A 17533-nucleotide genomic window follows, 5' to 3' on the forward strand; every position below is an offset into this window, starting at 1 on the left:
ACGCAATATCCAAAACATGAAAAACATTTCAAATGAGTGTCTATAAAACCATGCCTTAAATATTTTGGAATTTCTATAAACAGATGTGGGACGAGACGAAAACTATGCGACAAGTATAGTGACTTTCTGAAATATTGGAGGGAATTAAATAAAATTGTATTTCTTAACTAAGAGCATATTATTTGTTTTTAATTTTTGTTACAATATAATTATTTTTTTCATGCAAGAGAGGTACATTGGTACAACTGTCATTTTTATTACTTCACTGGAAATGATAGCAAGAGATCTTTTAAGAATCTTACATCCTTTAGTAGAAAGGTAGAAAGGTAGAAAGGTAATAAAATAAATAATACTATATTATTAATCAATTATAAATAATCATACCGAACTAATTATAACATATCAGATTCATGTGGTTTGAAAGCAGAACCAGGCATGCTTAGACAACACTATCGACATGTCATGGCAGAGCAATAACATGGCACTAAGTTACTTTCTTGGCTCCTGCTTTACGATGTTTTTTTTTTTATATTTTTAAAAAAATAATATATTCGCTAGTGAGATTCGTCTGAAAGTGATTACTTGTAACTTAACTCATATAAAAGTTATTTCAACTTCCAGAGAGTTTGAAAAAAAGAACGACAAATGCTACGCTTTGGCCGCACCCTGGTCTGGCATTATTCTGTCTTGGAACAGAATAACTTACAAGCTCACAGTTGACTATTCATGTAACTGGAATGAATATTGAAACATACATATAACCCAGATTTGATGTTTCTTAGAAGTCACCTTTTGGGGAAGTTACCAATGTTTCATGACTGAGCCAAAGTGTTGTTTATTAAGATGGACAAATTGTTCAAGGTTTGTTGATACGTAGTTATTTTTTGAAAATTAGCTTCATATTAAATTGCAAACTGGTTTGCAGGATGTGAATGTTTTAGGGCGTTTTCCTATGTTTTTGATGACATTAGTAATTACTCCAGAAAAGGAAACAGATCAGATTTCGTGTTATGTCCTCTAGGGATATGTTCTCTGATATAATAAAACCAAGATTACCATCATCATTGCAATGAAATGATGTCCAGATGTAATTTTATTGACGAAAGCTTTGAACTTTTGAGATATTCTTTTCACCTTATGTCCATTAGTAATTATCTTTGAAGAAACCTTGTTTATTGTTTTGGTAACAGTGGATCCTCTGTTCAGAGATTTGCTTCTGGGTATGTTCAGATACATGGAAATATTTTCTCTGCTTTGTTAGTCAAAGGTATAAACTCATGATTTCACATAAATGATTGAACTAAATTTGAAGATCGGATAAAAGATCGAACTGAAGGCTCCTCGCTCAGTGTTGACAATCTATTTATAGATACCGAAACGATCAGCAGCTTGAACATGTGGTTGTGTTCACGGTTATTATAAAATTACGATGGGAATCTAGGAATAAAACAACAAACAACATACTTCAGTTTCACTTCCCTGTTAGTATCTTAGACGGACGTGAAATGCCAGGTAGATTAATCATTTTGAAAGAAAATACGCTTCCTGCATGCAACCGCTGGCCGAGACGATTTTTCATGGGTCATGTAACTCATTTTCACTCGATAATTACAGGCTGTCAAATCAGATTCATTAAATAATATACGCAAATCTTTCCTCTTTAAATATCATTCATAAACTACGGATACCAAAGTACCACAAGCAGAATCCATCAACACCATTCTCAATGTACATAAGTTTCGTCGGCGGTGACGCCATTGTCAGAGGTTGTCCCCCTAAACGTCAAAAAACGTGGGCGGGGCTTATCGGCCCGGACTGGATCGGTCTATTGTGTGGTCGCCCAGCAGTGACCGGAGACGCCGACTATGGAGCTACGTCACGACCTATTGTGTTCCCTGAGCCGTTGACATCACAGAGGCATTACGTCAACAATTAGTTGACGTCAGAGAGAATATTGGTGATCTGCATTGAAGAGGGTAGGCAGCAATGTCTGTGCAGTAAGGCACATCTTGATAGGTGATAGACTAATGCTTAAAAGGTAGGGACGAGTTTTTGACTATGATATTTTTCGATGAGTGTTTAGCAAAGGTTAGACATTTTGATGGAGGTCCAATATGATTATATGGGATCATGATAAGAGCTTCATCCTGACTGTGGTCACTTCTAGCGTGTTCCTGTTTAGTACGGTATATTCTTTTCCGGTATATGCTTTCTGCATTGCGAATATATTGCAGGCAGGGTGTAACTTTAATGCCTTACTCCATCCGGCTCTCTGACCAAAATGCTTAGGTTTGGCATTGAAACCGGATATACATGGATGCGGAGACGGTCAAGAATGGAACAGGCGGCAATCAAGCTACGTCACAGCCTATTGTCCCTCAGCCGTTGAGTGAGTGAGTGAGTGAGTGAGTGAGTTAATATTTAACGTCACATCGGCAATATTTGAGCCATATCGTGACTGACCTAAGCCGTTGACATCCCAGATTGATTACGTCAGTTCATGCAAGAGAGTTTCAGGTTGTATGCACTTAAAAGGGACGGCGGGATTGTCTGTGCAGTAGGGCACACTTTGACAGGGTATTGGGGGTGGAGAGTTGGGGAGTGGTGTAGTTTCAGACATGGTGTCGGGATGGGACTCTCATTCGTGTAAACGTGGTGCGAATATGTGGACGTTGACGCTTGATAAGGTATCTAGGAAGTGCTGAATCTAGTTGTTGTCCCCCTTTTTGATAATCGTCCTCTTGCTACAAGACCTATATCTAGAAATAACAACGCAAGGCTAAACTGTTTTTGCGCAGTGACTCACCTTCCTGAGCTCGTCATGAGTCTTAACGTAAATGCTTTAAAGCATATTTGGGACTTCATCTTTCAACAAAAATAAACCTGCGTACTACCTGTTCAAGCTGTGCGTAACATGGAAGAATGGCGACAATCACCTCTGCAACGGACCTGCCGAGCGAAGGGGCCTGTGCGACGTGGAGTGCAGGTAGTGGTCCAAGAATGTTCATGAAATACTAGACTTATGCTGTACAACGTTCCCAGGTTACAGATACTAAACCTTTTCGTCCTATATCCTGTATACCATGCAACGCTTGTAACAAGTGTCATTTTTTAGCCCCAAACAAATGATTTGCTTTTGTGCCTTATCCATTATTAAGACGTCGAAGGAAACTGTCTTTTTGTGTTATTTTGTTTTAAGTGAAGATGTGATTTCACTGAATAACGAGCAAGGGCAAGAGTCCCAGTCTGAGCAAAACATTTATAGTTTTGCTGAATCAGCATATGTTTCGTCGGGCGGATGCTGGTGGTCATATTCAAATGCGTAATTGGGAATATATGGACACTGTAACCGACAAAACGAATCATGCTTGTCCGGAATCGTACAGTTTTGTAAACAAGTTTACAAGTAAATTCGGTAACAATCAATAGAAAACATAGCTAATTATATCATGTATGTGCAATATATAACAGAGCAGTCAAGAATTCTCGTCAGATTTGAACATGTTGGTAAACGCCTTCAGAATTGTCTGCAGATGGATGTTCGTTGGAGATGATGTGTATAACGGTATATCCTCCCTTCCCTCTCTCTTCCCCGACCCGTGAAGGTCCGGGATATAATATGCTTCAGCAACCCATGCTTGCCATAAAAGGCGACTAACGGGATCGGGTGGTCAGGCTCGCTGACTTGATGGGCACATGCCATCGGTTCCCAGTTGCACAGATCGATGTTCATGTTGTTGATCACTGGATTGTCTGGTCCAGACTCGATTATTTCCAGACCACCGACATAGCTGGAATATTGCTGAGTGCTGCGTTAAACTCATACCTCTCTCTTACACCCTCCCTCTCTCCTGTGTTTGTGTATATGTGTGTTATATTCAGTGCAATTACGTGTGAGGAATATTTCAGTTACGATCTATTTTATCTTAACTTCGCCTTTGATATCGCTTCAACAATTTGGCTGCTCCATCGCCCCTGAAACACAAGGGGAGACAACAAAAAGGTAAAAAGGTAAAGTTGACTGAAGACACTGACAAATGTGTCTTACGCTGGTGTCAATAGGGCACGTCAATGTTTGTGTCAACAGGTCAACGTTTGTGTCAACAGGTCAGCGTTTGTGTCGCGCAGTTCACATTTCTTCTAAGAGTGAACCTGTTATTATTTTGAGGTCTGTTTGAATATTATGAATGTGAATATAAAGCCTTATTCGAAAGTCGTCAAATGTAACACAGGCTGTATTTTACTCTGTCAGTAAAGTACTTTTGTTGGGTTGAGTCTATTCCGAGATTCGAACCTACTTCTGTATCTGTAAGTAGCCTGGACTTTACGTTGATTTTAACGGTGTTAGAATTTCACCACCACTGACAGTGTATTGCGTGAGAAAGTGTGTAGAGATTCAGATTCCAAACTGCTAAACGCAAGTATAGAGCTGAAAACATAATCAGTACCCACCACCTGGCACGTCTATGCAACGCAACTCTGCGCAAATCAGTGGACATATCTTGTATCCGTCTGAACCTATGCAATGTGTGAAACATCCTGAACCGAACTATTCAGTTTTGGGGAATTTCCAAAAGGTTGCAGTAAGTCATAATTATAGACATGCAACAATTAAAAGGTACTCATGTTGACTGAACTGTAATCATCTCATGATTATCATTTTTAAGTCCACTTACCAACTTTCTTTAGTCATATTGCTGAAGCAGTTCCACAATGACAATAGCAATTCACAATATGACTTCACTGGGTTTATTCCACTTCAACACATTAGTTTCTGTTGCTAAAACCTACTACAGCGCCAGAGCCTAATACGGCAAAGCAAACAGAACGTCGTTTGGGGTGGGGTCTAGTGAAGCTAAATCTGAGCTGGCTTCATTACTCGATGGATTGACACCAGACCGTGTTTGCCCTTAGTGAAGTCAGGAGTTGATCTCTTTTCAATCAGCTTCCACAAGCCCCGACCTTCCAAGCTTCTGAAATTCGCCTTGAGAACCTCACTGTCGAATGCGAAGTCATAATGCCCCATCAAAATGTGCCCTCCTGTCCAATTAAAACACAATCATTGAGATATTGATTGAATGTTGCTGAGCGTCATTTCTTAAGGTCGTCTTATGTGGGCTTTAACGTTACTTTTCCTGCAATTATATGATCGTGCGTGCGTGCTTTCGTGCATGGACCTGTGCGTGTTCTCAATGACATTATACACATACTACATACAGAAAGTCACATATTGTCGGAAGCATAATCTGGGATAATTGTAAGACAAGCCATTTTCAAACATAATATATCTTTTACACATATACGTATATAGTACTCGATATCTCGATATCTTTGTTGTTGATAGTACAATTCAAATGACCCTGAAGCTCATATTCGGGAACACAAAGTGACACAGATGTAAGAACGTTACTTCTTGTGGAAATGAGAAAAAAGGACAGGGCGTTAACATACTGACAACAAGCACAATTATTAGGATCTTTTAGAATCGTTACAAGTGAGTGAGTGAGTGAGTTTGGTTTTACGTCTCTTTTAGCAATACGTAATCCATCAATACAACGTCTGAAGACATCAGAAATGGCCTTCACACATTGTACCCATGCGGGGATTCAGACCCGGGTCTCGGGCGAGACAAGCGAATGCTTTAACCATCACCGCATAGGAAGCTGTGATGCTCTCGCACGACAGATGATATGTCTGTTAGACCGGTCTACATCGCTCAGGACAAATTTAACTCTAGATGAATCATGTTAACGGTCAGCCATTTGCGAGATGTACGGCAGCGTTCTGATAATACATTATTTGAACCTGTCTTATGTCAGATGGTCTAGTGACTGCATCAACCATGACCCACGACATCGGGACATCTAGACACGTGAGAAGCCTGTAGTCATCCCTCACGAAACACAGGCTGCTGGATAGGCTGATTCGTCTTCAAAATCCCTGTAACACAGCTTCTAGGAAGTATCAGGCTGAAGCTTACCTGGCTTTACAACACGCGCCAGTTCCTCCAGTGCCTTCACGGGGAGCTTCTTGAAAATCTCTACACTCAAAGCAGACATAGTCACTGCAGAATACGTATCTGGAAGAAATGAACATGTTTTTAACACAAAATACCTTCATAATGACTATATCAATTTCCACGATGATAATGCGAAATATTCATGTAAAAACCCTTTTCATATTCATAGGAAACCCGTATGAAGAAACCTGAGTCAACGCACGATTCTAACTGCACTATGAACATACGTTGTTTTTAGGAATCACAACCAGTTATTGATGGCAGCAGATGTTTGAGGTGATAAGCAGACGCAAAGAAAAGTCAGTTTTTCATTTGTAAATACATGGCAAACCAAAAGCAATTATGCATCCCTACAGCTTCAGCTATTTCTTTAGTGCGAGCGATAAGTGATGCCATCTGATACAAAGGATACTTGCGTCATGTGCTGTCTTATGCCTATTACTGCCGCAAGTCACTGAACCCACCATTTTCAATATCAAAGGTGTTTTCCCCAACCAGGTCACAGATGTAACGTCCGTATAAGTTGTTTCGTTTAGCTTCTGCCAGCATCTGCTCTGACGGCTCCAGTCCATCATTGTTGACGAAGCCCTTCTTCCTCAGCTGAAACAGGACGTGTCATGTATGTTCACTGGTAACTATGGTAACAAGTGTCATGCATGTAAATCGGTGGATTACCAGAGTTACATACCTGACTTACATTTAGCGGCGTAACTTTTGACGCGACTGTACTCGTAAAATTAGATGTATCCTGGGCGAACCGCTCTCATCTTGACTCTCAAGATTCCTGATGTTACTATAAGGGTAACGCTATTTTCCAGGGCATTATCATTTGCAGAAAATGATAATGCCCTGAAAAATAGCGTTACCGTTATTATAGCTAAAATGAATAGAATTTTTAATACAATAAGAATAAAAACAGCGGCATCGGTTTACTGCCAACAGCAAAGCGACGGAGGTCACTGGCACACATTTTGCAAATATAGTAACGTCGTGGAACAACAGAGATGACGTCACTATTGAGGGTAACGACATTCGACCTTGACCTTTGTTCATACTACCAGCCGCCATTGTTTTCAGTCATCAACAACGTTAGACTTCAAGTCGATATTTTCATTGCTGTATGTTGTCATTTATGGCACAATTGTTATGGATGGCACAAGCAGGAAAGTGCATAATAGCACAGGCACATGTGACGAATGTGAGCTAGATATATGGTCAATAATGAACCCAAGTTCATTCGAGCCGTAGGTGATTGAACTTCAACAGCTGAGCTACTTATGACGTCACCTAACAACGGGCTTGATAATGGCCCGTCGTCAAGCATTTTGCGGGCGTTATCAAGTTACAGTGGACCGCTCATTTCTGATAACGTGCGGTCGTTTTCATGATAATTCTATCCATTTTAGCTATAATAATGTATATCTGGATTAATCACGTGTCTGCTTGATGCTTGCGTGAACTTTATATCACATGTCTCCACCAGAATATATTACATGTGCACATATACCACATGTCTCCCTCATGTATTACATGTTTCTACTTGATATACTTCAGGTACAGGGCACATATATCACATGTCTCCCTCACCTATTACAGGTGTCTACTTGATATACTTCAGGTACAGGGCACATATATCACATGTCTCCCTCACCTATTACAGGTGTCTACTTGATATACTTCAGGTACAGGGCACATATATCACATGTCTCCCTCACCTATTACAGGTGTCTACTTGATATACTTCAGGTACAGGGCACATATACCACATGTCTCCCTCACCTATTACAGGTGTCTACTTGATATACTTCAGGTACAGGGCACATATATCACATGTCTCCCTCACCTATTACAGGTGTCTACTTGATATACTTCAGGTACAGGGCACATATACCACATGTCTCCCTCACCTATTACAGGTGTCTACTTGATATACTTCAGGTACAGGGCACATATACCACATGTCTCCCTCACCTATTACAGGTGTCTACTTGATATACTTCAGGTACAGGGCACATATACCACATGTCTCCCTCACCTATTACAGGTGTCTACTTGATATACTTCAGGTACAGGGCACATATACCACATGTCTCCCTCACCTATTACAGGTGTCTACTTGATATACTTCAGGTACAGGGCACATATATCACATGTCTCCCTCACCTATTACAGGTGTCTACTTGATATACTTCAGGTACAGGGCACATATACCACATGTCTCCCTCACCTATTACAGGTGTCTACTTGATATACTTCAGGTACAGGGCACATATATCACATGTCTCCCTCATGTATTACATGTTTCTACTTGATATACTTCAGGTACAGGGCACATATACCACATGTCTCCCTCATGTATTACATGTTTCTACTTGATATACTTCAGGTACAGGGCACATATATCACATGTCTCCCTCATGTATTACATGTTTCTACTTGATATACTTCAGGTACAGGGCACATATACCACATGTCTCCCTCATGTATTACATGTTTCTACTTGATATACTTCAGGTACAGGGCACATATATCACATGTCTCCCTCTGCATGCATTACGTGTTTTTACCTCGACAGCGACCAGCCCTGTGCCTGCCGCCACATCCAACACTCTCACATTCCCTCTGCCGCTGGGATGCAACTCCGCAAGAATGTTTGCAAGGGTCCTGGGACCCATGTAATCCACAGACCCTAGTGCCTGGAAAGAGATGTGAAAGTACCCGCACTAAGCAACATCCTATCAATAAATCATATGGGTAACCACCTTCAGAGTATTTTGAGTACTGGCACATATGGAAATGACCATGGTTCTCAGTTTTATGAATTCAACGAGAAAAAGGTTACGTTTCAGAAGGTATACGTTTGACGATATCCATTTCCAATGATACCATTACCATAGATAGAAGAACCAGTACATATACTGGTACATTGTTGACGGTGGGCATTCCTTACATCTAGTCCCAAAGTCTCTCTAAATACCACTCTGTGACATGCAACATACCTCATTGTACTTGCTGCTGACTTCATTGAATCTCTTGATAATACTCCTATTGTCCAACCCTTTTTCTGTGATATGATCCAGGAACTGATTCCCTTCACTGACAGTAGTATAGGTCGTTCCGGCCATTCTCGCTGAGCAAAACGATCTAATAAACCTGCAACACAAGATGTGGTATGACCATGGAAACCTGCAATACAAGACATATGATCTCGGAAACCTGCAACACAAGACGTAATGTGATCATGTAAACCTGCAACACAAGACATATGATCTCGGAAACCTGCAACACAAGACGTAATGTGATCATGTAAACCTGCAATACAAGACATATGATCTCGGAAACCTGCAACACAAGACGTAATGTGATCATGTAAACCTGCAACACAAGACATATGATCTCGGAAACCTGCAACACAAGACGTAATGTGATCATGTAAACCTGCAATACAAGACATATGATCTCGGAAACCTGCAACACAAGACGTAATGTGATCATGTAAACCTGCAACACAAGACATATGATCTCGGAAACCTGCAACACAAGACGTAATGTGATCATGTAAACCTGCAACACATGACATATGATCTCGGAAACCTGCAATACAAGACGTGATGTGATCATGTAAACCTGCAACATAAAACATGACATAATGATGACAACCTGCAAGAGATGAAGTATTTTGATCCCCTAAAGCGGCTGGACAAGACGCTACACGAACAATCTGAGCTCTAACAAATTCCGCTCCTAGGGTTCAGAACATACAAACCGGACAGTGATAACTTTGCTCACGTTGCCTATAGCAGGTAGAATCAGAACTGTGTCGATAAGGATTGTGGAATTAAAGATGACCGGAATGCAGCTACTAGAATCCTGTCCCGGGAGCATTACCTAGAATCAAATGTGCCTGGTGCAGCCCCTAGACTCTCATGTGCTTATAGCTGCTCCCAGGATCCCATGGGGATGTAGGTGCTCCTAGAACCCTAAGTGCTTGTAACAGTTCCTCGAGTCCTATGTGCCTGAAGTAGCTCCTTGAATGGCATATGCCTGTAGCTGCTCCCAGAATCCCATGTGGCTGTAGCTGCTCCTAGAATGTCATGTGCCTGCAGCAGCTCCTAGAATCCCAGTGCCTGTAGCTGCTTCTAGAATCACATGTGCTTGCAGCAGCTACTGGATTCCCATGTGCATGTAGCAACTCCTAGAATCCCATATGCCTGCAGCAGGTCCTAGAATATCAGTGCCTATGGCACCTCCTAGAATCCCAGTGCCTCTGGCTGCCCCTAGAATCCCATGTGCCTGCAGGAGTTTCTGGGGTCCCATGTGCCTGTAGCAAATCCTAGAATCCCATATGCCTGCAACAGGTCTTAGAATACCGGTGCTTGTAGTTGCTGCTAGAATCCCAGTGCCTGTAGCTGCTCCTAGAATCTCATGTGCCTGCAGCAGCTACTCGAATCCCATGTGCATGTAACAGCGTCTAGAATCCCATGTGCCTGCAGGAGTTTCTGGAGTCCCATGTGCCTGTAGCAAACCATAGAATCCCAAAAGCTTGCAACAGGTCCTAGAATACCAGTGCCTGTAGCAACTCCTAGAATCCCAGTGTCTGTGGCTGCTCCAAGAATCCCATGTAATGTGCCTGTAGCATTTCCAGGAGTCCTAGTTCCAACTCCTAGAATTCCATATGCCTGCAGCAGGTCCTAAAATACCAGTGCCTGTGGCAGCTGTTAGAGTCCCAGTGGCTCTGGCTGCCCCTAGAATCCCATGTGCCTGCAGGAGTTTCTGGAGTCCCATGTGTGTGTAGCAACTCCTAAAATCCCATATGCCTGCAACAGGTCCTAAAATACCAGTGCCTGTGGCTGCTCTTAGAATCCTATGTGCCTGTAGCAGTTCCTGGAGTCCCATGATCCTGGAGCTGTGCCTGTAGCAGTTCTCAGAATCCCATGTACATGTAGCAGCTTCTAGAGCCCCATTTGCCTGTAGCAACTCCAGGAATCACAAGTGCCTGGAGCAGCTCCCTCGTAAAACCCTATGTGTCTGGATTAGCTACTCCATCTCAAATGTGTCGATCCAAGCTTATGGAATACTAAATGAATGGAATCAACTCACAGAATTCTAACTTTACTGAGTGTGAGTCTAAAACTATATCTAGTTCACCTGAAACTTTAGTCTTAATGTCAACTGCGAGTTGCATTTCATCATGACCCACCTGTGTCCCCTGTAGCTCCCAGTTCCCGACTGCAGGATCCTAATTAAAAATTAAACAATCAGGACACGAACCGTCGAGTTCTAAACCTAACAACTGGCATCTGTTTCAGACAAAGAGGTGTCGATGGTCTAAAAGTCTGACATACATTCAGCAGTCATTACCCTGTCACGTGTTGGCTCCGGGAACCGGAAAATATTTAACCACATGTCATGTTTTTCCCCTAACGTGACAAGAGACCCATTTTGTGATGTCAAAACAATTGGTACTTTCAGAACTCAAGTGGCAAAAAAAAAAAAAATAATAATAATTCATGGATGTAAAGAACGGCATCTATCTTTGGACTTACTGTGAGTCCCCAATGCAGCGACAGCAGACGAACTCAAATCACAATACATAATAATGTCCATGTACAATTGTACATCTTAAAGTATTTTCATATTTATAGTGAGTGAGTGAGTGAGTGAGTGAGTGAGTGAGTGAGTGAGTGAGTTCTGTTTTATCTGACACTTACCGGACACAGAAACAGCCCAGCTATATGTCGGCGGTCTGGAAATAACCGAGTCTGGACAAGACATTCCAGTGATCAACAACATGAGCATCGATCTGCACAATTGGGAACCGATGACATGTATCAGATAAGCAAGGCTAGTGAGTGTGACTACCCGATCTCCTTAGTCGCTTCTTACGAGAAGTATAGTCGCCTTTTACCACAAGCATGGGTTTATGTAGACCTATTCTACCCCCGAACTCCACGGGTCTTTCAGATTTATAAAAATGGGAAGGGATTACGAAGTAACATACTTATGATAAAAAAAGAACTTGATCGATGTATTCACGGCAAAAAGGGGTAGGTGATCGGGTAGGTAATCGGGTAGGTAGGTGGGTGGGTGTGTAGGTAAGTGAGGGCATCATGCTGCTGTGGTCATCAGGTGATAGGCCCAAGAGCGTCCACACTGACCATTTGAAACAACTAAACAAGCATGTATGGAAATGTTAAAGGTAAATCCTAAAACTAAGAGAACATGACCCACTTGTACATAAGACCTAAGCGCTAAGAACGTCTTAAATCTGTGCTAAAGTGTAGAGGTTACGATCATCATTAGGACTGCCTTCTGCAAGTGGACACATTACTCTCTGTGATACATTTATTAATATCATGCGATTACTGAATGCAGACTGAATACTGACTGAAGAATATCAAGAGGTTGATATACTGGTGTGCTAAACATTTGAGACCAACTGCACATTTGAAGGATACCTGTGTCTAAAACAACAGGTTCGTGCTAAACGTTTGATACATACTGACACAACCGGTTCATACTACACATTTGAAGAATACTAAACATCCTACAAATACTGTAAGGGAGATACTACACATTACAGTTTGTTCAGCTGCACGTGATCAAGTGAATACTAAGCATTGCGGGACCGTGACACAACTGGTTGCGTTTGTTACCTATGTGAAAGGGTACACCTTTGTCAGTTGATTGTCAACATGTCCCAACAAACCGAGACAAGGTCGCCGTTTAACATTCTCTGCCAGTTGACCTTCTGAAGTATGTTAAACATTTGACCGTGACCGGTAGTCGGTAAAATGTACAGTGCGTTATTCTTTCAATTCTTTCAGGTGACTTCCAGATTACTAAATGCGAACATAAGAATCATTTCATGTAGACAATTACTAGTACCTTTTCAATACGATGTGGGCACGCATCTTGAATAGCTGTTGGTCAGCACACTGCTTTATGCCTGTAAATGAGACAATGTTATTAAAATTCTGTTTACTCTGTTGGTCAAGCGTGTCCTTTAGTCCCAATCGGCTGTTTCAGAGAGATTATGCAAGCTCACATGCCAAGTAGCGAGTGTCAAAGCACTCCCCTACCCCTTGGGAGTAGTCACGTAGTTGAAGCGTTTGCCCGTCATGTCGAAGACCTGATATATCGTATCTCTCTCACGTACACGTACACGTACACGCACACGCACACGCACACGCACACGCACTCGCACACGCACACGCACACGCACACGCACACGCACATGCACACGCGCACGCATATCAAACTGTTGAGGGGGAAAAGCCTGCACCTGAGACTTGAGATTGCTCATGGAGGGTGTGATGGTACCGGGGACACACAGGTAATGGTAACTAACGTTATCAAAAATGATAACGCTTGTTTCGTCCAGCTGCCGTAAAAGCACATGTTCGAACCAACCCCAAAATACCTGCCCAGTTATTTCGCTGTGACAATCACCATCACATTTCTTGGCCTCAAAAGCAAATTCACAACCCCCAAACAATCAATGGCTACGGTACGAGCATGCAAGATGATTAGGCGTCTGCCTTATATAATTAGCTTGATGGTAACACGGGCGCCTTAAAACCATATCCGATCAGTTGACTGATTTTTGTTACACCAAGTTTCATCAATGTGTATCATTTCAAACCCCAAATTACGGTATTATTCAACTGTTCTGAGATAAGCCGATCCCCATGAACAGGATTGAGCACTTTTCTCTAAACACAGCTCTGTCATCTCCCCCTTTGATTTACCCGAACCAGACCTTCAGTAAGCTTCAGTAAGTGTTGATTTCGAGACAATTATTGTATCTTTGATTTCATCTTGTATTTAGCACGTTAATACAGTTTGAAAAATGCATGGAGTATGGCCCTTATCATAGCCATCCAATCTGTGTTTCCTACATGGTTTTGATTTTGACTCGTCCCATGAGATAACTGACTTGTTCAAAACTCTATAATTCTGACTATATGTCAAATAAAGGGCTTTACATATTCTATAGTATACCCTGTCATAGCTGACGAGAGCTTTCTCTATTTGTTTTTCCTGTATGAAATACTGGTATAAATTTGAAATAAATTGTTCTGCAAATGTATCAAGTCGCATTTTGACAGTTAAGTTCTCATACACAAAGTGAAACTTCTATGGGTGAACAAGATTATCTGTGCGGTTTGGAATAGGACATTTTTACGTAATTAGTTTGAATATAACTATTACAAGAGCTCCATATTTTTCACGCATTGATGTTAACACCCCCCAAATATGAAACTATGAAAGTACAAAATATAACGCTAGTTCTACATGCAGTAACAGCGAGTTCTTTACCTTCTGGTCATACTTCAACAGTCAAATTACTGATAATATTGCCTTAGATGAATTGTAGCGCGTATTTAATCACTAACATCATTATTGGATACACATAGATAAGGCATACAAAACATATTCAAATATATGTATTCATTCTGTCATGGAGATTTGTGAAAGTGCGTTGACTGTATTGATGTAAATGTATTCTGTATATATACTGAACATCATTGAAAACGCACCACCTGTAAATTTTGAAATGAGGCAATAGAATCTTTTGGAAATGGAAAATTAATGGTGGGAATTTTGATAATAACACACTAGATCGTAAATAACGCTCTACAGTAAAAAACGGATCGTTCGAACACATCATCGAACACATCACATGAAAACAACATAATTCATGCACATCACACACGAAGGGCACAAATTGCATGCAGAAAGCATGCTGTTCAGGGGTATAAATGACCTTCGGCACAAAACCGTTCTCATTTTCGCAGTACTTTCGTAAGTAAAGTTTTTTCGCCATGCCAAGATTGTCACCAGAGGAACGAGAACAGGCCTTGGGTATGTTGCAGGTCGGCGCTTCAAGCAGAAACATTGCACGACGATTTGGGTGTCATCATTCGACCATTCTGAGGCTTGCTAACAGATACCAACAAACAGGAACCAGCAGGGACCGGCAAGGCCCAGGTCAGGCACGTGTTACCACCCCTCGTCAAGATCGAGACATTGTACGGCGCCATATTCGGGATCGAACCTTGCCCGCTGCCAGAACCGCCAACGCTGTCCAGGGTCGACGTGGTTTGATCAGCGCTTCCACCGTCCGACGCCGTCTCCGTGCGGCAGGGTTACGTTGTCGACGCCCTTACGTTGGACCCATCCTGACTGACAGGCATCGCCGTGAACGCCGACAATGGGCTGAACAGCATCGTGTGTGGTTGTTACGACGTTGGCATGGTGTGGTGTTCTCCGACGAGTCGCGTTTTCACTTGCGAAATGCTGACGGGCGTCTACGGGTATGGCGTCGACGGGGTGAACGTTATCATCAGGTTTGTGTTGTGCAAACCGATCGGTGGGGTGAAGGCAGCATTATGGTGTGGGGAGGGGTAAGTTATCAACACAGAACCGCTCTGATTGTTTGTCGTGGCAGAGTGAATGCCGTTTACTACCGTGACAACATTCTTCAGAACAACGTCGTTCCCTTCTTTCACCAGCATCAAGATCTGCACACATTTCAACATGACAATGCACGAGCCCACACTGCACGTTTCGATACAGTATCTGGCTAACAACAACATTCCTCTACTTCATTGGCCTGCATTGTCACCAGATTTGTCACCCATCGAACACTTGTGGGATTACATCGGCCAACGCCTCGCACGTCGTCCGCAGATCAACAACCTTGGGGAACTCGACAATGCCTTGCAGCAAGAGTGGAATGCAGTGCCTCAAGACTTTATTCAGAGACTTATCCGTTCAATGAGGTTGCACAGCTTGTGTTGCTGCTAACGGGGGTCATACACGCTACTGACTTTCCATTTTGACCCCATCTTTATTTCATTGTCAGCTGCATTAAATCTTCACTGTTTTGCTTGATTGTTTTATGCTTCTTTTCTTTATCAAACATTGGTCTACACAAATATGTAAAATTTACATAGATTGCTCACTTCTGCTCTTAGAAATCCACAATTTTAGGGGTGGTGCGTTTTCAATGATGTTCAGTATATTACCCTGTGGAAATAAACATGGTAAACAAAACAATAAGTATAATTCCATAGGTATTCTTTTAATAGGCGATCGCCGTGACAGTAAGAATTGGTTCCTATTAAATCAAAGAGGAACACGAAGGTTTGCATAAACACTTCTACATTGAAACGAATAACAATAAGATATTTGCAAATATTTTCAGTCCAAAAGGTTAGGTTGACGGACAATATGTAATCATCTCTTCGTTCAGTAAGCTGAATCACCTCTTGACTATGCTTCAGGTTAATATACCTATTAACATGCTAAATATCTAAAGCATGCAAGATATGTATACATACGCACATGCCATACATATCGTGGATCGGCAACATTCACAGTACATAAGTCTTTTTGGGGACGTGTTTCTGTAAAATCACTCGATTACTGAAAGGGATAAAAAGAATAATAGAATTAACACCTACTTTTTTCAGAAAGCTGTGTCTTCTTGTATACCTGTCGCTCAAAATCCTCTATACACCTGCAGACTAATATAGTGTTATTTACTTCTGTATTAATAACGTACCGTTTACTCCGCAGATTTATGTCCTCCCGTCAGAATCGACTGATCCTTTATGCAAGCTGACGAGCCCGGTCGCGTGTGTTCAATTTCACCGTGCAGCATGGGTTTCACGGGATGTTGGACAGGAAAGACAATAACACAACACGAAATGTTGGCTTGCACATGTTTCAATTCAAAGAATGAATGAATGAGTTTAGGTTTCGTCACACTCAGCAATATTCCAGCTATATGGCAGCGGTCTGAAAATAATCGAGTCTGAACCAGTCAATCCAGTGATCAACAAAATGAGCATCGATCTGCGTAAGTGGGAACCGATGACATGTGTCAACCATGTCAGCGAGCCTGACCACCCGATCCCGTTAGTCGCCTCTTACGACAAGCACAATCACCTTTTGTGACAAGCACTGGTTTATGAAGACCTATTTTACCTCGGATCCTCGCGGGTCTTCAATTCAAAGACAAGCTGACTGACGAATTGTGTATGAAAATCGGTACGTCGAAATTTAACCACTGCGAGTGGCAGTTTACAACGCAGCTGGCAAAGGAAAGCGCATTCCCGTCATTTATGACGACAACCTGAAAACTGACACAGAATAAAAAGAGAGATAACCGGTATCATGAACAGGAGACCGTGTCAGGACACAATGAAGCGGACAGAACATTAATAACTATTCTAATTCCCAGTATCCGGGAACATAAATACCATTTAATGTTAACGTAAAACACTTTCCCTTGAATACAATAAATACTCCAACATACAGAAAAATTATTTCAAGTTTCCTGTTGGCGTGATGCATGAATGGAACCAAGGTCTCAAATGTGACGATGCAAGGATTTATACAACCGCTAAGACAGCATACCCACCAAACCTATGCATACTACAAATCACAACTTTAGACATACTAGACCCGTGAAGGTCCCGGGGTAGAACAAGCCTTCGGCAA

The 17533-nt window shown here is 41.8% G+C and overlaps 1 protein-coding gene across 4 annotated transcripts; it reads right to left on the minus strand.

The window, feature by feature from the left end:
- Positions 1-4731: 4731 nt before the first annotated feature.
- On the minus strand, positions 4732-17176 carry LOC137279278 (methyltransferase-like protein 27). Of its 4 annotated transcripts, XM_067811791.1 has the most exons (8): positions 17018-17176; positions 16373-16453; positions 12908-12968; positions 9019-9172; positions 8587-8715; positions 6484-6619; positions 5981-6079; positions 4734-5040 (listed from the first exon to the last, which is right to left on the minus strand). In XM_067811791.1, exons 2-8 carry the CDS (start codon positions 16410-16412, stop codon positions 4856-4858), a joined length of 804 nt encoding a protein of 267 aa, XP_067667892.1. In that variant the 5' UTR covers positions 16413-16453; positions 17018-17176; the 3' UTR covers positions 4734-4855. The 4 variants fall into 4 exon arrangements, with proteins under 4 accessions (XP_067667895.1, XP_067667892.1, XP_067667893.1 ...); XM_067811792.1 differs by lacking the exons at positions 16373-16453; positions 17018-17176 and adding an exon at positions 16593-16648; XM_067811793.1 differs by lacking the exons at positions 16373-16453; positions 17018-17176 and adding an exon at positions 16492-16569.
- Positions 17177-17533: the final 357 nt, after the last annotated feature.

This window comes from Haliotis asinina, chromosome 3 (assembly GCF_037392515.1).
Source record: "Haliotis asinina isolate JCU_RB_2024 chromosome 3, JCU_Hal_asi_v2, whole genome shotgun sequence".
Lineage (NCBI taxonomy): Eukaryota > Metazoa > Mollusca > Gastropoda > Lepetellida > Haliotidae > Haliotis > Haliotis asinina.